Source organism: Schistocerca piceifrons, chromosome 3 (assembly GCF_021461385.2).
Source record: "Schistocerca piceifrons isolate TAMUIC-IGC-003096 chromosome 3, iqSchPice1.1, whole genome shotgun sequence".
NCBI classification, from domain to species: Eukaryota; Metazoa; Arthropoda; class Insecta; order Orthoptera; family Acrididae; genus Schistocerca; species Schistocerca piceifrons.
Genome location: NC_060140.1, coordinates 426,777,021 through 426,798,300, shown reverse-complemented (window position 1 = coordinate 426,798,300; position 21,280 = coordinate 426,777,021). Strand labels below are relative to the sequence as shown.

At 41.1% G+C, this 21,280-nt stretch overlaps 1 protein-coding gene across 1 annotated transcript in view; it reads right to left on the bottom strand.

The window, feature by feature from the left end:
* Positions 1-7,753, bottom strand: part of LOC124788715 (regulating synaptic membrane exocytosis protein 1-like) — a 165,376-nt gene extending 157,623 nt beyond the window's left edge. The window contains exon 1 of the mRNA XM_047255993.1: positions 7,583-7,753. Coding sequence (XP_047111949.1) covers positions 7,583-7,753 — 171 coding nt within the window. The remainder of the gene's footprint in view (positions 1-7,582) is intronic.
* Positions 7,754-21,280: the final 13,527 nt, after the last annotated feature.

Here is a 21,280-nt window from a genome sequence, read left to right as displayed (position 1 = left end):
CGCTATTTTCATTTCCACTTCTTCTCATTACTTTGTTCTTAATTCGATTTACTATCAATCCCTATTTTGTACTCGTTAGACTGTTCGTTCTATTCAACACTTTCTATAACTCTACTTCATTTTCATTGAGGATATCAAAAGCATCAGCGAATCTCATCATTGTTATCCTACCACCCTGAATTTTATTCTCATTCTTGAATCTTCTTCTATGTCCATCATTGCTTCTTCGATGTATAGATTGAACAATAGGGGCGAAAGAAAGGATCATTGTCTCACACTATTTTTAATCCGAGCACTTCTTCGTGTTCCAGTCTTATTGTTCCCTCGTGGTTCTTTTGCATATTGCATATTACCTGACTTTCCCTATAGTTTACTCTTACTTTTCTCAGATCTTCGACACTATCCCCCATTGTCGATCGCTTTCTGAAGGTAGACAAACACTATATTGTGTCATAATTGCCTCACTTGTTCCTTAACCTTTCATAAAGCCAAGCTGATCTTTATCTAATAGATCCTCGATTTTCTTTTCCATTCTTCTCTATGTTATTATTGTCAGCAGTTTGCATGCATCAACTCTTAAGCTGATCGTACAATACTTCTCACACTGATCAGCTCTTGCTCACTTCATAATTGTGTCGATGATGTTTTCCTGAAAGTCTGATGGTGCGTCGCCAGTCTCATAGATTCTATAAACAATTTGAATTTCCCAATTATTTTAGAAATTCCTATGGAATGTTACCAAATGGTTCAAATGGCTCTGAGCACTATACGAGTTAACTTCTGAGGTCACCAGTCGCCTAGAACTTAGAACTAATTAAACCTAACTAACCTAAGGACATCACACACAACCATGCCCGAGGCAGGATTCGGACCTGCGACCGTAGCGGTCGTGCGGTTCCAGACTGTAGCGCCTAGAACCACTCGGCCATTCCGGCCGGCGGAATGTTATCTATCCATTCTGTTTTAATTGATCTCAAGTCTTCCAAAGCTCTTTTAAATTCTGATTCTGGATCCCCTACAGCATCCCTGTCGACTAGAATTTCTTCCTTCATCACGTTATCAGCAGGTCCTCCACTTCATACAGGACTGCAGGGCGATCTTTCCACCTAACCGCCCTTTCCACTGAGTTCAAAAGTGGAATTCACGTTGCATTCTTAATGTTACCACCCCCCCTTTTAATTTCTCTGAAGGCTATTTTAGCTTTTCTATATGCTGAGTCAGTCCTCTCGACTATGATTTTTTTCTGTTTCTTCACATCTTTCGTACAGGCATTTCGCCTTTGCTGCTCTGCACTTCCTATTTATTTCATTTATAAGAGAATTATACTGTTTCTTTCCTGTCTTTCCCTGAAGGGTTCTGCATTCCTTCTTTCTTCCATCAATTTGAGTTTTATTCTCTTATCCAAGGTTTCTTCGCAGTTACCTTCCTTGTACTTATGTTTGTATGTCAAACATCTGTGATTGCCCGTTTTAGAGCTGCCCATTCCTTTTCAGTTGAACTGCCTACTCTGGTATTCATTATCCCAGTATCCTCATCCTTAGCGTGCTTCAGACCTACGTCACTGTCCCTCAGCACTTCAGTATCCCACTTCCTTCCACAATGCCTCTTCTGGTCGATTCTCTTAAACTTCATTTTCTCTTCACCGTCACTAAATTGTAATCCGAGTCTACATCTGCACATGAGTACAGTATCTGATTTCGAAATGTCTGGCCGACCATGATGTAAACTAGCTGAAAGCTACTCTGTCTCTGGGTTTTCTCCAAGAGTGCCGCCTCCTCTTGTGATTCTTGAACTGAGTATTATTGCAAAACTCAAGTAGTCTTTCTCCTGTCTCATTCCTGGTACCAAGTCCATATTCTCCCACAATCTTTTCTTTTACTCCTTTCCCTGCAATTTCATTCCATTTCCCCATCTCCCTTTACGTACGGAATTACGTATTTCGCGTCCTCACATACTTTCTTTGTCTCTTCACCTCATAATATGACCATGAACTACTCAGAGATTGAAGAACAGAGAACACTTTTTACTTTTTCCGGGTTAGTAAGTTACTCACAGAAAAGAGAAAATGATCTGGAAATTAAGCTGTAAATAGAAAGATGCAAATTCAGATCAATTACGATGACTTAAGAAATATCTCAACTACTTAAAAGAAAAATATTTGAAAATGCAGAGAAATTATAGTGAGCCGAAGCTGTAAGAATTTCAAGTATGTAATAGCTAAATAGCAGAAATGGGTAGGCGAAATCGACTGAACAGCAAATGTAACATGAGAATTGTTCACGTCATAGTCAGGAGTATCAATTGTATGTTGGTGTTACCCACAAGCGAATGAGAATGCAGATGGAAAGAATAAGTTGAGCCACTAGAAAGAAAAGGAAGTATTCAATAGTTTGGTAGAAAATACATCGATGAGGATTAAGCAGGTGATAAAGTGTCGTAACACGAAAATGAGACACTTTCAAAAGCACAAAGAATGGAGTAAAATTAAATTAGCATTCGAAGTTATTTAATCTTGTATAGAAGACGAAGCATGAAAGTTACTCAATTACTCCATTGCTGAGTGTCTAAGAAGCACGAGAGATACTAGCACATTTCCAGAAGGGTAATACTTTCACAAATGGTTATCCCAAGAAGGTTGGTCTTGTGACAAATCTGTGTCGTTGCGCGGATTAATGAACAGCAACTAATAAAGTGTAATCCTGAGGCTTTTCTGAGACCTCGACGATAGTAATCACGAGCCTATTGCTTGATTAGTTAAAAGGTCAATAAAATTTTATAAATTAAAATCAATTTTCCGCAGCCAGCGGAAAGCATCGAAGGCTTGCCCAAGCAGAGGAATATCGAATGCTATGGGTGGATTGATTTTCACGTTCACTAATCAATTGATTAAGAAAAGCCGCAAGATCGAGAATATCAGTGGAAGTTTCAGGACCATTGCCTTCGAATTTCGGCTGCAGACACATCATCACAGAGAAACACTAGTTTCTAACATGCCCGTTGATCTGGCGCCACGACAGGCTACCCAGCTTGAACGTCAGGAAGACGAGACACCCCCCGGCCAGAAGCAGCAGGAACTATATTCATTAGCACCTGAGTAAAGTTGGCTAGCTATCTTTTTACTCACGAGGGAACATTCCCATGTGCCAATAAACGATCTTGATGAAAGTAAGCGCGAGTGTAGACAGGGCAAGATAGTGGAATATGTATTTTTTTTTTGTGCCCAATATCACTTTTAAGGGGTAAGACACACCCTAAAGGTAATTTTGCATTTTGCGTTTACTGGGAATATCTTTGAATCGATGATATATAAAAAATGTTCATCATATCAAAGTTCGTATATAATTAATGATTTTGAAAAACGATATAATCAACTTTTGAAATAAACTGAAATTTTTAAAAATACCCAAGCACGATTAATTAATTTTGAAAACTGAAAACTTTTGTTACAACATAAATTATACATCTCAGTGTAATAAAGCTGGTTTTAGAAACACCAGTTTCGGAAAATAAACTGTACACGCTGTGCTGTTGGAATATTTTCAACATACCTAATTGAAACATCTATACAGTCATCTATTCAGTCATCCTCCCCCCCCATGATGAACCATGGACCTTGCCGTTGGTGGGGAGGCTTGCGTGCCTCAACGATACAGATAGCCGTACCGTAGATGCAACCATAACGGAGAGGTATCTGTTGAGAGGCCAGACAAACGTGTGGTTCCTGAAGAGGGGCAGCAGCCTAATCAGTAGTTGCAGGGGCAACAGTCTGGATGATTGACTGATCTGGCCTTGTAACACTAACCAAAATGGCCTTGCTGTTCTGGTACTGCGAGCGGCTAAAAGCAAGGGGAAACTACAGCCGTAATTTTTCCTGAGGGCATGCAGCTTTACTGTATGGTTAAATGATGATAGCGTCCTCTTGGCTAAAATATTCCGGAGGTAAAATAGTTCCCCATTCGGATCTCCGGGCGGTGACTACTCAAGAGGACGTCGTTATCAGGAAAAAGAAAACTGGCATTCTACGGATCGGAGCGTGGAATGCCAGATCCCTTAATCGGGCAGGTAGGTTAGAAAATTTAAAAAGGGAAATGGATAGGTTAAAGTTAGATCTAGTGAGAATTAGTGAAGTTCGGTGGCAGGAGGAACAAGACTTTTGGTCAGGCGAATACAGGGTTATAAATACAAAATCAAATCGGGATAATGCAGGAGTAGGTTTAATAATGAATAAAAAATAGGAGTGCGGGTAAGCTACTACCAACAGCATAGTGAACGCATTATTGTGGCCAAATAGACACGAAGCCCATGCCTACTACAGTAGTACAAGTTTATATGACAACTAGCTCTGCAGATGACGAAGAAATTGATGAAATGTATGATGAGATAAAAGAAATTACTGAGGTAGTGAAGGGAGACGAAAAGTTAATAGTCATGGGTGAGTGGAGTTCGGGAGTAGGAAAAGGGAGAGAAGGAAACGTAGTAGGTGAATATGGACTAGGGCTAAGAAATGAAAGAGGAAGCCGCCTGGTAGAATTTTGTGCAGAGTATAACTTAATCATAGCTAACACTTGGTTCAAGAATTCTGAAAGAAGAGTGTATACATGGGAGAGGCCTGGAGATACTGGAAGGTTTCAGATAGATTATATAATGGTAAGACAGAGATTTAGGAACCAGGTTTTAAATTGTAACACATTTCCAGGGGCAGATGTGGACTCTGACCACAATCTATTGGTTATGAACTGTAGATTAAAACTAAAGAAACTGCAAAAAGGTGGGAATTTAAGGAGATGGGAGCTGGATAAACTGAAAGAACCAGAGCTTGTACAGGAGTTCAGGGAGAGCATAAGGGAACAATTCACAGGAATGGGGGAAGGAAATACAGTAGAAGAAGAATGGGTAGCTTTGAGGGATGAAATAGTAAAGGCAGCAGAGGATCAAATAGGTAAAAAGACGAGGGCTAGTAGAAATCCTTGGGTAACAGAAGAAATATTGAATTTAATTGATGAAAGGAGAAAATATAAAAATGCAGTAAATGAAGCAGGCAAAAAGGAATACAAACGTCTCAAAAATGAGATCGACAGGATATACAAAATGGATAAGCAGGGATGGCTAGAGGACAAATGTAAGGATGTAGAGGCTTATCTCACTAGGGGTAAGATAGATACTGCCTACAGGAAAATTAAAGAGACATTTGGAGAAAAGAGAACAACTTGCAAGAATATCCAGAGCTTTGATGGAAACCCGATTCTAAGCAAAGAAGGGAAAGTAGAAAGGTGGAAGGAGTATATAGAGGGTCTATACAAGGGCGATGTACTTGAAGACAATATTATGGAAATGGAAGAGGATGTAGATGAAGATGTAATGGGTGATATGATACTGCGCGAAGAGTTTGACAGATCACTGAAAGACCTGAGTTGCAACAAGGCCCCCGGAGCAGACAAAATTCCATTAGAACTACTGACGGCCTTTGGAGAGCCAGTCCTGACAAAACTCTACCATCTGGTGAGCAAGATGTATGAGACAGGTGAAATACTCTCAGATTTCAAGAAAAATATAATAATTCCAATTGCAAAGAAAGCAGGTGTTGACAGATGTGAAAATTACCGAACTATTAGTTTAATAAGTCACAGCTACAAAATACTAAGGCTAATTCTTTACAGACGAATGGAAAAACTGATAGAAGCCGACCTCGGGGAAGATCAGTTTGGATTCCGTAGAAATGTCGGAACACGTGAGGCAATACTGACCCTACGACTTACCTTAGAAGAAAGAGTAAGGAAAGGCAAACCTACGTTTCTAGCATTTGTAGACTTGGAGAAAGCTTTTGACAATGTTGATTGGAATACTCTCTTTCAAATTCCGAAGGTGGCAGGGGTAAAATACAGGGAGCGAAAGGCTATTTACAATTTGTACAGAAAGTAGTAAAAATTTGTACTTAAAGTAGTAAAGGAGGTTTGCTATTTGGGGAGCAAAATAACTGATGATGGTCGAAGTAGAAAGGATATAAAATGTAGACTGGCAATGGCAAGGAAAGCGTTTCTGAAGAAGAAAAATTTGTTAACATCGAGTATAGATTTAAATGTCAGGAAGTCGTTTCTGAAAGTATTTGTATGAGTGTAGCCATGTATGGAAGTGAAACGTGGACGGTAAATAGTTTAGACAAGAAGAGAATAGAAGCTTTCGAAATGTGGTACTACAGAAGAATGCTGAAGATTTGTTGTGTAGATGTCATAACTTAGGAAGACGTATTGAATAGAATTGGGGAGAAGAGGAGCTTGTGGCACAACTTGACTAGAAGAAGGGATCGGTTGGTAGGACATGTTCTGAGACATCGAGGGATCATCAATTTAGTACTGGAGGGCAGCGTGGAGAGCAAAAATGGAAGAGGGAGACCAAGATATGAATACACTAATACACTAGGCAGATTCAGAAGGATGTAGGCTGCAGTAAGTACTGGGAGATGAAGAAGCTTGCACAGGATAGAGTAGCATGGAGAGCTACATCAGACCAGTCTCAGGACTGAAGACCACAACAACAACATACAGTCATTACTGTTCTAATCATTTATTTTACTTATATTTGTTTCATGTTTCAAAACTCTCTCAGGTCCATTATTTTAGAGTTCTTAATCGGTATCACACTGTTAGTGTTCGTAGTGCAGTAGTTGCCGCCAATTTACTGTAGTGTGTTGGTTTCACCACCCTGGAAGCAGCCTTGTGCGGAATCAGCCAATTTTAGTTGGTATGATTCATGGTAGAATGTTTGCACTATTTCGACCGTTGCTATTAGGAGTTACGCTGCTTGCACCGTGAGCAGCAGACACCACGATTCAGCGATGCAGATCCAGTAAGCTTTCTCAGGCTGCCCCTCTCTTTATATCTGTAACTTCTCGTGGCCAACCACCTTCTTTCCTTATTCTCGCCTCCGAGAGTTCATCTCAGTTCTACAAGCACTACTCCCTTTGGACTGGATGAGCTATGGTTTGTTCCTTATGTATTTTACTCGTCCTACAGCAAGTCGGCTGTGTGCCAAGTAATGCAGAATTGTAGGTCGAGTAACAAGAGTACCGTACATTTATCTTACTTTAACCAACAATATACAGTATACTGATCTATTTGAAATAGCCATTCTTGAACTAATTTGGCTCCACCCTCAACCACCACAATATCTATGGGTTTGGCGACCGTGACAGGACCAACAAAAATATGTCAGTCATTTCCAAATTTGTGAGGCAGATCTGCTATCAAGTTGCCCACGATGGTAGGGAAACGATTCACCTCAACTCACTGGTAGCTTAACTTGGCCAAGATCTGTTTTTGCGCTAGACACATTCAGTTCGTGGCGACCGTATTCTCGACTGCCTCCCTTTAGATGGAGAAATTTCTTTCCATTCGTTACCTTCTACAACAAAGCAGGTCGAGATGGACAGGTTGCGAAGCAGAGCATGTGGCTCAGCAAGAACGCAAAAGAGAGACCAGACACATGTGTGGTGTGCATCCTCACTCCTCTGGTTCCAGGGCAGTCTCTGCTGAAGTAAGTGCCACTATCTGCGATGGGTCAACATCTGTGTGTACGTGCGACAAACCGTCCACAATATCACGACAGCTGGGGTAGCGCAGCCGCCAACATTATAGCCATTGCCAGCTTGTAGCCCAGTTGTGGGACTTGCACCTTCATCTCTGCCACCACCATCTCTGTAGCCACTGCCGCCAATGATGACACCACTGTCGATGCCAGTTGTGAGGATCCATTGCATGGCCCGAGTTCGGAAAACAGTGTTAGAGTCACTGAATAGCCAAGTGAGGCTTTCACAGTTATTTCTGACATACCAACTTATGCACCATTGAGATAAGAGCAGATTTAACCGAGCGACAGCTAGATAGATTTAAAATCGGACCTGATTAAAAAAGACTGTTGCCTGTTTAGAGCTTAAAAAGAAGTTGCCTAGTTAATTAAGTAAGGAGATTTTAAGTGTCACGGCTGACTGGCGAGTTTTGTCACTCAGTGCAGTTACGCCTATGTCGTTAGCTCCGGAGCTTTATCCACTGTCAGGGAGGCCATGTCCAGTGGCAAGAATAAAAGACAAGGCATTACATTTGAAGTGACCACACCGCACGCCATACTTTTATCAGAAACAATTGTGTCCGTGGGGCATCACAGATAAAACTAGGACACTGGAAGAGGGCTGATAATGGAGAAACTTTAATGGGATTCTGCATAAAAGGCATGTATCGAAACGTAGCCGTAAATTATACTGTAGACCAAGGAAAAATTTGCATGTGTGTTGCACACTTATTTAGAGGGCATAAGTTACATACGTGTATTTGACAGAAAAATCGAGACAATCAACACTAAATCAATGTACCTGGAAAGTCTTGTCGAGATGGCTGCTACAAATGTCAAGGTGTTGAATGTTAGAACACAGTAATGTGAACTATATCAATGAAAAAACTGAAGAAGTCAACAGAAAATGGACAGATATGTGTGGATATATCAAGGCGATAATTAAGGCATTTGACTACCATCATCATCAGTAGTCTCAAAGCTCTCAAAAAACACTTGGTATACAGCAGCATGTTGTCGAAAAAGCATAAAGTTTTTGACATGACCTTAGCACCCGTGGCCTAGGGGTAGTGTCTTTGATTCATAATCAAAAACGTCTTGGGTCCCGGGTTCGATTCCCGCCACTGCCTAAATTTTGATAAATAATCAGCACGGGCGGCAGAAGACTTCCGGCATAAGAAGTCACCCTCATTCTGCCAACGGCCTTGTCAAAGAGGGCGGAGGAGCGGATAGAGGTTCAGGGCACTCTCTTGTCCTAGGGGTGGGAAATTGCCCCTAAAGGCGGAAGAATCAGCAATGATCAACGACATGAGGATGCAGAAGGCAATGGAAACCACTGCATTAAAGACACGTAACGTGCATCCACAGGACATGTGGCCTGTAATTGAAGAAGTGTCATGATGATCTCTCCATTGGCAAAAGATTCCGGAATAGTCTCCCATTCGAATCTCCGGGAGGGGACTGCCAAGGGGGAGGTTACCGTGACAGAAAGATTGAATAATCAACGAAAGGATAACGTTCTACGAGTCGGGGCGTGGAATGTCAGAAGCTTGAACGTGGTAGGGAAACTAGAAAATCTGAAAAGGGAAATGCAAAGGCTCAATCTAGATATAGTAGGGGTCAGTGAAGTGAAGTGGAAGGAAGACAAGGATTTCTGGTCAGATGAGTATCGGGTAATATCAACAGCGGCAGAAAATGGTGTAACAGGTGTAGGATTCGTTATGAATAGGAAGGTAGGGTAGAGGGCGTGTTACTGTGAACAGTTCAATGACTGGGTTGTTCTAATCAGTATCGACAGCAGACCAACACCGACAACGATAGTTCAGGTATACATGCCGACGTCGCAAGCTGAAGATGAACAGATAGAGAAAGTGTATGAGGATATTGAAAGGGTAATGCAGTATGTAAAGGGGGACGAAAATCTAATAGTCATGGGCGACTGGAATGCAGTTGTAGGGGAAGGAGTAGAAGAAAAGGTTACAGGAGAATATGGGCTTGGGACAAGGAATGAAAGAGGAGAAAGACTAATTGAGTCCTGTAACAAGTTTCAGCTAGTAATAGAGAATACCCTGTTCAAGAATCACAAGAGGAGGAGGTATACTTGGAAAAGGCCGGAAGATACGGGAAGATTTCAGTTAGATTACATCATGGTCAGACAGAGATTCCGAAATCAGATACTGGATTGTAAGGCGTACCCAGGAGCAGATATAGACTCAGATGACAATATAGTAGTGATGAAGAGTAGGCTGAAGTACAAGACATTAGTCAGGAAGAATCAATACGCAAAGAAGTGGGATACGGAAGTACTAAGGAATGACGAGATACGTTTGAAGTTCTCTAACGCTATAGATACAGCAATAAGGAATAGCGCAGTAGGCAGTACAGTTGAAGAGGAATGGACATCTCTAAAAAGGGCCATCATAGAAGTTGGGAAGGAAAACATAGGTACAAAGAAGGTAGCTGCGAAGAAACCATGGGTAACAGAAGAAATACTTCAGTTGATTGATGAAAGGAGGAAGTACAAACATGTTCCGGGAAAATCAGGAATACAGAAATACAAGTCGCTGAGGAATGAAATAAATAGGAAGTGCAGGGAAGCTAAGACGAAATGGCTGCAGAAAAAATGTGAAGACATCGAAAAAGATATGATTGTCGGAAGGACAGACTCAGCATACAGGAAAGTCAAAACAATCTTTGGTGACATTAAAAGCAACGGTAGTAACATTAAGAGTGCAACGGGAATTCCACTGTTAAATGCAGAGGAGAGAGCAGATAGGTGGAAAGAATACATTGAAAGCCTCTATGAGAGTGAAGATTTGTCTGATGTGATAGAAGAAGAAACAGGAGTCGATTTAGAAGAAATAGGGGATCCAGTATTAGAATCGGAATTTAAAAGAGCTTTGGAGGACTTACGGTCAAATAAGGCAGAAGGGATAGATAACATTCCATCAGAATTTCTAAAATCATTGGGGGAAGTGGCAACAAAACGACTATTCACGTTGGTGTGTAGAATATATGAGTTTGGCGATATACCATCTGACTTTCGGAAAAGCATCATCCACACAATTCCGAAGACGGCAAGAGCTGACAAGTGCGAGAATTATCGCACAATCAGCTTAACAGCTCATGCATCGAAGCTGCTTACAAGAATAATATACAGAAGAATGGAAAAGAAAATTGAGAATGCGCTAGGTGACGATTAGTTTGGCTTTAGGAAAAGTAAAGGGACGAGAGAGGCAATTCTGACGTTACGGCTAATAATGGAAGCAAGGCTAAAGAAAAATCAAGACACTTTCATAGGATTTGTCGACTTGGAAAAAGCGTTCGACAATAGAAAATGGTGCAAGTTGTTCTAGATTCTGAAAAAAAGTAGGGGTAAGCTATAGGGAGAGACGGGTCATATACAATATGTACAACAACGAAGAGGGAATAATAAGAGTGGACGATCAAGAACGAAGTGCGCGTATTAAGAAGGGTGTAAGACAAGGCTGTAGCCTTTCGCCCCTACTCTTCAATCTGTACATCAAGGAAGCAATGATGGAAATAAAAGAAAGGTTCGGGAGTGGAATTGAAATACAAGGTGAAGGGATATCAATGATACGATTCGCTGATGACATTGCTATCCTGAGTGAAAGTGAAGAAGAATTAAATGTTATGCTGAACGGAATGAACAGTCTAATGAGTACACAGTATGGTTTGAGAGCAAATCGGAGAAAGACGAAGGTAATGAGAAGTGGTAGAAATGAGAACAGCGAGAAACTTAACATCAGGATTGATGGTCACGAAGTCAATGAAGTTAAGGAATTCTGCTACTTAGGCAGTAAAATAACCAATGACGGACGGAGCAAGGAGGAAATCAAAAGCAGACTCACAATGCCAAAAAAGGCATTTCTGGCCAAGAGAAGTCTACTAATATCAAATACCGGCCTTAATTTGAGGAAGAAATTTCTGAGGATGTACGTCTGGAGTATTGCATTATATGGTAGTGAAACATGGACTGTGGGAAAACTGGAACAGAAGAGAATCGAAGCATTTGAGATGTGGTGCTATAGACGAATGTTGAAAATTAGGTGGACTGATAAGGTAAGGAATGGGGAGGTTCTACGCAGAATCGGAGAGGAAAGGAATATGTGGAAAACACTGATAAGGAGACGGGACAGGATGATAGGACATCTGCTAAGACATGAGGGAATGACTTCCATGGTACTAGAGGGAGCTGTAGAGGGCAAAAACTGTAGAGGAAGACAGAGATTGGAATACGTCAAGCAAATAACTGAGGACGTAGGTTGCAAGTGCTACTCTGATATGAAGAGGTTAGCACAGGAAAGGAATTCGTGGCGGGCCGCATCAAACCAGTCAGTAGACTGATGACCAAAAAAAAAAGACCTTAGCAGTTAAGTCCCATAATATTTCACACACATTTGAACATTTTTTTTAACCAATCCACACAGGAGCCGAAAAGGATGAATGAAAGCATCAAAGACTGTCAAATGCAAGAATATAATTAAACCAGAAGTAGCAGCTGCACATAGAGTGGATAAGGAGTTAAAGTTCAGCATAAAAGACTGAACTGTCTACTTCTAGAGTACATACATCATATTGAACCAAATGAAATGATAGATCAGTAACAACTATTTACAGCGTAAGGTGCCACAGGGCATACAGGTTCTATGAACGAAATATTATACCTGAGATTCGAGAAAGACGCATCATCAAGTAATTATACACACAGTTTTCAGAGGTTCATAGACTAATGTGCAGAATATTTTTGTACATTCATGTGGTAATACGAGGCTGGATGATTTGTAGATATGTGGGACTATTCACGATCAAACAGAAATTTCAAGTACATTCTAATGCTCATAGATACACATTAAAAATTTATCTGGATCCTACACGTGAAGGTAAAGATGGGGAAGGAGGTTTCAGAGGTTTCTCAACAACTACTGCAGACTGGAATGAATCAGGACCCAACAACCTTCAGACCAACCACTGAGGTGAATTTTACAATAGGAGTTTCAAAGCGGTAATGGAGTGCTATGGGATAAATCATTACTGAACATTTTCCAGTTTGAAACCTAGTACTGTCGAACGACTGCACGGGATGATCAAAAACCGAATGTGGAAGGAATTTAATACTGAATGGACGTACAAATTGCTAAACATCCCACCACAAATCATTGATGAGTGTGATTGCATTCTTCACCATACAATTAAGAAGAGACTATTGATGTCCGTGATAATGGACTCCTAATTACGGTACAGGAGTGTTTTAAGATGGTGGATCCTTGCAAGCAGAGGTTCAGTGCAGGTGACTACGTGCATATTTAGAAATAGAAAACTGCGTTTGGGAAGTCATACCTACTGAACTGTTCAACAGAGATATTTACTGTTTCCAAGGTGCAGGACACAAACCCGAGAACATATGTATTAAAAGGCACCGATATTGAAGAAATTACAGGGAGTTGGTACACAGAGAAGCTGCAGGAAACCCTGAACCAAACTCGTACCACATAGGGTGGGTAATAAGATGTCGAGGGAACAGGGCACTGTTGAAATGGCTCGGCTTCTCATCAAAGCACAACGGCTGGGTCACATAATACATACCCACATTCTTTTTCTTCATGACAGTTGAACGCTGCTGCTGGTGATGCTTTATTCTGGACAGTAAATGGTGATGCACATACAATGACATTATTATACATTATGCTCAAAGAATGGGGAGCTGAGCTTGCATGCCACGGGCTGCAGAGACAGGGGGAGGGTTCCTTGCGGCAGGGAGTGCTTTATACCAAATTTACAGAAGCATACGGGGAGGGGAGGCCCTTCCCTCACTGACCACAGCAGGTGGCAGAATATCATGTTTCCTGGAATAACACTGGAGGTAAGGAAGTCCTGATGCTGTTGTCAGCAAAACATGACATGTGCAGTTGTCTCAGTTGTAATATGGCACCACAGATAGGAAACCCCCGTCTCAGCACAGTCTCTGCCGGAACTTACAATGCCACACTACTCATGTGAAAATAAATCTGTGTGTTTATCGCATGTCATCTACATCGATACTCTGCATATCACATTTAAGTACCTGGCAGAGGGTTCATTGAACCACCTTCACAGTTCTCTATTATTCCAATCTCGTAAAGCACGCGGAAAGAACGAACACCTTTATCTTACCGTACGAGCTCTGATTTCCCTTATTTTATCGTGGCGATCTTTTCTCCCTATGTAGGTCGGCGTCAACAAAATATTTTCGCATTCGGAGGAGAAAGTTGGTGATTGGAATTTCGTGAGAAGATTCCGTCGCAACGAAAAATGCCTTTCCTTTAATGATGTCCAGCCCAAATCCTGTATCATTTCTGTGACATTGTCTCCCATATTTCGCGATAATACAAAACGTGGTGCCCTTCTTTGAACTTTTTCGATGTACTCCGTCAGTCCTATCTGGTAAGGATCCCACACAGCACAGCAGTATTCTAAAAGAGGACGTACAAGCGTAGTGTAGGCAGTCTCCTTAGTAGATCTGTTACATTTTCCAAGTGTGCCGTCAACAAAACGCAGTCTTTGGTTAACCTTCCCCACAACATTTCCTATGTGTTCCTTCCGATTTAATTTGTTCGTAATTGTAATACCTAGGTATTTAGTTGAATTTACAGCTTTTAGGTTAGACTGATTTATCGTGTAACCGAAGTTTAACGAATTCCTTTTAGCACTCATGTGGATGACCTCACACTTTTCGTTATTTAGGGTCAACTGCCAATTTTCGCACCATTCAGATATCTTTTCTAAATCGTTTTGCAATTTGTTTTGATCTTCTGATGACTTTATTAATCGATAAACGACAGCGTCATCTGCAAACAACCTTCCTTCCGGAAATATAGATAAGGAACAGCAGAGAGCCTATAACACTACCTTGGGGAACGCCAGAAATCACTTCTGTTTTACTCGATGACTTTCCGTCAGTTACTACGAACTGTGATCTCTCTGACAGAAAATCACAAATCCAGTCACATAACTGAGACGATACTCCATAAGCACGCAATTTCACTACAAGCCGCTTGTATGGTACAGTGCCAAAAGCCTTCCGGAAATCCAGAAATACGAAATCGATCTGAAATCCCTTGTCAATAGGTCTCAACACTTCATGTTAATAAAGAGCTAGTTGTGTTTCACGGGAACGATGGTTTCTAAACCCATGTTGATTGTGTGTCAATAGACCGTTTTCTTCAAGGTAATTCATAATGTTCGGACGCAATATATGTTCCAAAATCCTGCTGCATATCGACGTTAACGATATGGGCCTGTAAATTGGTGGATTACGCCTATTACCTTTCTTGAATACTGATGTGACCTGTGGAACTTACCAGTCTTTGGGTACGGATCTTTCGTCTAGCGAATGGTTGTATACGATTGTTAAGTATGGAGCTAATGCATCAGCATACTTCGAAATGAACCTAATTGGTATACAATCTGGATCAGAAGACTTGCTTTTATTAAGTGATTTAAGTTGCTTCACTACTCCGAGGATATTTACTTCTACGTTACTAAAGTCGGCAGCTGTTCTCGATTCGAATCCTGGAATATTTACTTCGTCTTCTTTTGTGAAGGCATTTCAGAAGGCTGCGGTTAGTTACTCTGCTATGGCAGCACTGTCTTCGATAGTATCTCCATTGCTACCGCGCACAGAAGGCATTGATTGTTTCTTGCCGGTAACATACTTCACATACGACCACAATCTCTTTCGATTTTCTGCCAGGTTTCGAGACAAAGTTTCGTTGGAAACTGTTATAAGCATCTCGCATTGAAGTACGCGCTAAATTTCGAGCTTCTGTAAAAGGTCGCTAATCTTGGGGATTTTGCGTCTGTTTAAATTTGGCATGTTTGTTTCGTTGTTTCTGCAACAGTGTTTTAACACGTTTTGTGTACCAAGGAGGATCAGCTCTGTCGTTAATTTATTTGGTAAAATCTCTCAATTGCTGCCGATACTATTTCTTGAATTCAAGCCACATCTGGTCTACACTTATATTATAAATTTGGAATGAGTGGAGATTGTCTCTCAGGAGGGCGTCATGTGAATTTTTATAAGCTTTTCTGAATATGTATATTTTTCGCTTGGTTTGGGAGAAATTGGGGATTACAATATTCAACTCCGTACGAAACCCCTGTGTTCACTAATCCCTGTATCCGTTTTGATGCTCGTTATTAACTCAGGATTATTTGTTGCTAAGAGGTCAAGTATGTTTTCACAACCGTTTGCTATTCGCGTGGGCTCATGAACTAAATGCTCGAAATAATTTTCAGAGAATGCGTTTAGCACAATTTCGGATGATATTTCATGCGTACCTCCGGAATTAAACATGTATTTTCGCCAACATATCGAGGGTAAATTAAAGTCACCACCAATTATTACCGTATGAGTCGGGTACGTGTTTGAAATCAAACTCAAGTATTCTTTGAACCTTTCAGCAACTGTATCATCTGAACTGGGAGGCCGGTAAAAGGATCCTATTATTATTTTATTCTGATTGCCAAGAATGACCTCAGCCCATACTAACTCACAGGAAGTATCTACTTCAATTTCGCGACAAGTTAAACTACTTCTAACAGCGTCAAACACGCCACCTCCAATCGTGTTTAGCCTATCCCTTCGGAACACCGTTAGGTTCTTCGCAAAAATTTCGGCTGAGCTTATATCCGGCTTTAGCCATTTTTCAGTGCCTATAACGATCGGAGCATCAGTGCTTTCTATTAGCGCTTGGAGCTCTGGTACTTTACCAACAGAGCTACGACAATTTACAATCCTGTACCTACGTTCTTCCTGTGTTCGGCCTGCACCCTTTGTGACTGAAGCCCTTTTCCTGTTTTCCCTAGACCCTCAAACTCTCTCTCTCTTTTTTTTTTTTGGAATTTCCAGATTAATTGGACTTCCGATTATCTGGATCAGGTATGGCCGCACCTTGTCTGAATTAATGAGTTTCCACTGTACAGTGATTTTGTTCTGCAAAATATGAGAATTCTTTTTTTTTTTTTTTTTTTAAACGGATGACTGTTACCCCACTCCCTGCCTCACCACTCACCTCACTGGCGCGCTTTTGAGGTTACAAAGCGACACATGTGGTGACCGACAGGGAAACGTTTTGGGCAGTCAAACAGGTCACCTTGACCCTGCCATCTTGCCCACACGAAGTCGAAACTCCAATTATTCATTCAGTGGACTAGCCGACACACGTCACAATATCGGGACCTGTCATGTCGGGCACCCCTTGATAAACTGGGCTCTCTATAGTGGTCCTAAACAATAACTGATGGGAAATAATTCTACAGTTAAAAGTAAGCAGAATTACATCAAGGTGATGTAAGATAATGCAGTCAATGTTAAATATCAATTGAGGATCAATGCATATGTTGATGAATGAAACAACAGTGCCGCTATATCAATAGGAACTACCAGAATAATTCTTTACTTCATGTATGCGTATAAATTATAATCTACAGTCAGTTACCTCTAATAACGTCCAGTAGAACTGTTTGCATTTCCACAAATTCATAATTTCTTTTATCTACGGTAAAAATTGTCATATTTTAAACAGACAATAAAGTCTCTGTAGAGCATTTTTAATATTTTGTGTACAAAGCAGTATAAGAGGCAGTTGAATATATTTGATATTCGTCTACAGTGTAAATTTTGACGTTCTTTTGCAGCAACATTAGTCTTATTCTATCTGTGTAAGTCTGACGTAATACATCAAAATGCGGTAAACATCGAGGTCAATACAAACGAGCCACATTCGCGTCTGGACAGATGAATGAAGGATTGGCAACAGACTTGTTGATACTCGTAGTTTCATTCTGAAACAGAACTTAAGAGAATTGAACAAACCATGGAAGATCTGAATAAAGTTGTTTGGGTCTGAATTTGAACACCAGTCTTCGAATTTGAGACAAATCAAGATACTGCATCAGTTCGTTAGGTTCTCTTAACGCATTACATTTTCATAGAATTTCGCCATTATTTCAGAATGTGGTACTTATGCTGGCAGTGCTTGCTTTAACATGCTTTATTTACTGTCGTTTCACTTGGAATCCTGTAATCCTGGAGTACCCTCACGCCAGTTTCCGCTCGCAAAGCAATATTATTCCAGTATGTATTTTGTCCATCGTAAGATCGAGCCTAGTGGGAGGGAGAGCAAGGTCAGTGATTGTCCGTCGCTAGCAATACACAGTGGATGTTGCAGCGCTACTGAAAATACGATGGTTGATTGAGAAGTAATGCCTCCACCTTCGTAACTCTTCAATAGTTGGCAGCATTGCTATGCGGCAGGTACTGGCTTGTTCCGTAGTCTCTTCTCTACAGCTCCAGTTGGCGGGAAGCCTTAGCATTGAACGGTTGTGTTGTTACAGTGTAAAGTAGGGAACCCTGCGCAGACGGTTGGTCACTGCGATTTAAACAATGTGCAATCATTGAATTCTTGACAGCAGAAGGTGTCACACCAAAGGAGATTCATCAGAGAATGAAAGCAGTTTATGGTGATTGTGCTGATGTGAGTACTGTACGTCGTTGGACGAGTAAGTTTAAAGATACTGAGGCGGGAACAGCTGACCTGCTTGACAAACAAAGAGTGGGACGTCCTGTGACAGCAACCACCGAGTTTCACAAGCAACATGTTGACAGATTGGTTCAGGACGATCGTCGTATCACTCAGAGAGAAACTGCAAGCACAATCGCCATTTCACAAGAACGTGTGGGTCACATTATTGCTCTGCTTGGGTATAGGAAGACCTGTGCGCGATGGGTACGCCGGATGCTGACTGCTGAAATGAAAGCACACAGACTTGAGATTTGCCAGGAACACCTATCGCGTTACGCGAATGAAGGTGACGCCTTTCTCCAATCAATTGTGACAGAAGACGGAACGTGGGTACACCAATTCGACCCGAAGACGAAACGTAAGTCTATGGAATATCGACACAAAGACTCGCCCGAGAAGAAGAAATTCAGGACGCAGCCCTCAGCTGGAAAAATCATAGCCATAGTGTTCTGGTACGCAGAAGGTATTATCCATGTTGATTTCCTCGATCGTGGAACAACAATACATTAAGAGCGTTACATCACAACGCTGCGAACTCTGAAAGGACGGCTAACAAGGGTCCGAAAGGAAAACGGAAATGTTTTCCTGCAGCATGACATTGTCAACCACACACTTCACTTGCTACCACAGGAGAACTTCAGAGACTGAATCTCACCACCGTACGGCAATCCTCCATGCAGTCCAGATTTAGCATCGCCTGACTTCCATCTGTTCCCGATAATGAAAGACGATCTGCGGGGACATCATTATGCTTCTGATGAAGACGTTGCGAGAACTGTGAGACTGTGGTTGCGGAAACAGAGTATTGACTTCTTCCGTGACGGCTTCAGAAAACTTGTTCATCGTTGGCAGAAATGTATCTAGTTGTCTGTTGATTATGTGGAAAAGTGAATATTGATAATTAAACGTCAGCCGGCCGCGGTGGCCGAGCGGTTCTAGGCGCTTCATTCCGGAACCGCGCGACTGCTACGGTCGCATGTTCGAATCCTGCCTCGGGCATGGATGTATTTGATGTCCTTAGGTTAGTTAGGTTTAATTAGTTCTAAGTTCTAGGGGACTGATGACCTCAATTGTTAAGTCCCATAGTGCTCAGAGCCGTCTGAACCAATTAAAGATCACATTCTAAGGATTATTTCTGCGTTTGATCTATTAAAATATTCCCAACCAGACCCAGTTAATGAGGCTGGAGGCATTACGTTTCATTCAACCCTCGTAATATAATCAAATGTTCTGTTATTCTAGCGCTAATTGTACAATAAGGCGATTCTTTTCAATATTTTGTGCTAACTACAGTAATAAAGGTGTTTAAAATCTTAGTGGATAGTCGCTTTACAGATTCCGCTTATCATGCCATGTGTATAGGGGTTGGAAAAATTATAGAAACACTGAGAGAAATGTATACTTGAATGTAAATAAAGATGTTAACCAATCCTGCAAGTCGCGCTGACGTATTTGACCATGACAGTCATCTGTACAATGTCATCAATACATTGCAACACTCAGTCGTGGTCAGAACTGTATTTTGTGTAGTTTATTATATCGGAACTAAGTGAATTCGACCGTGGACAAATCGTTGGTGGTCATATGGTGGGTGCTTATCGAAGATTTATACCGGATACAGAGAAAACTGAAAAACATCCTCCGCTAAATCGTAACTCGGACAAAACTTGTGTTAACTGATCGTTACCGACGGCGTTGAAAAGGACTGTAACAAAAAACAAATCACAACCGTAGAAGTCACTACAGAACTAAATGTCTCAGTAGTGAAACCTGGCAGTCTCAAAACAATACAAAGGATGTCTCATAAGTAGAGAATTGCAGGGCGAGCTGGAGCTCCCAAACCACTATTCGTTGATGCAGCAGCCACAAATCCTGGACTATGGAGTATTGGAAAAAATCCATTTTGTCGGATAAGTCTTGTTTCAATTTTTTTCCCCAACTTCTAGCCGAGGTTAGGTCCCAAGAGTGAATCACATCAGGGGTTCGGTGATGATTTTGGCTGCCATCTCGTGGCATTGCATGGGGCCCTTGGACACTCTGCAGGGCAGTGTTACTATCATGGATTATCTGACCATTTTGATTGATCAGCTGCATCCCATGGTATAATGTCTATTCCCCAATGGTGATGCTGTGTTTCACGAAGACAGGTGCTCTCCTCGCATAGTTCAGGACTTCTTTTGTGACGACGAAGACGAAATGTGGCTATTCCCTTTCCACCGCAGTCATCCGACCTCAGTATTACTGGCCCTATGTCCTCTGCTTTGGAGCGCAGAGTGCGTGATCGCTATTCATCGTCGTTAACTGAACATGTCACTATTTTGCACGAAGAATGATATACATTTCCTTACCTAATAGCAACAAAAGTCTGACAGATAGCCACATAGCATTTAAAAGGAAATTAAAAGAATTTCTTAATGGCAACTCCTTCTACTCATTAGATGAATTTTTGGATACAGTAAGTGGGCAATTTCCCCAATCCCTACAAAAAAAAAAAAAAAAATAAAAAAAAATATTAAGTGTCATGTAATATTTTGTGTAATGTAATATCTTGTATAGACACCTTTTATTAACCTGACACGTTCCACATCATTACAAAGTGTCGTATTCATGATCTACGGAACAAGTACTAATCTAATCTAACCTTTGAAAACCATACAGGACCTGTGTTTGTACATTACGAGACGACAGGAAGCTGTTGTAATTGACAATGGTTCTCCTACAACGTATTAGTCGTGACAATTTGTTGTGTTTTTAGTGTTTCCTATTTTTGTCCACCCTCAGTTGATGTTCGTTTGCCTGTGCTATGAAAATGCTGTTACGTGTTCCATAGTGAAGCTTAATAATGGAGAAACCCTTAAAGACACTGGAAAATTTATCGTGCTCATTATTTTAGAGAAATTTTTAGGAAGAAATGAGTCGCTGCCAGTACGGTAGATGTAGAAATAACATATGAGATTACAGGTATTTTTGCATCGAATATACTAGATGAAAAACGGGGCGCAACACTTCACTGTGTGTGTGTTTGTTAGAAAATTAGATTATTCTGTGAAAAAGTGTGATCGATGTTGCAATCATTTATCTTCAGAAATGAAACTGGTACAATAAATAAGGTATTTCATGTGGTAAGTGACTAT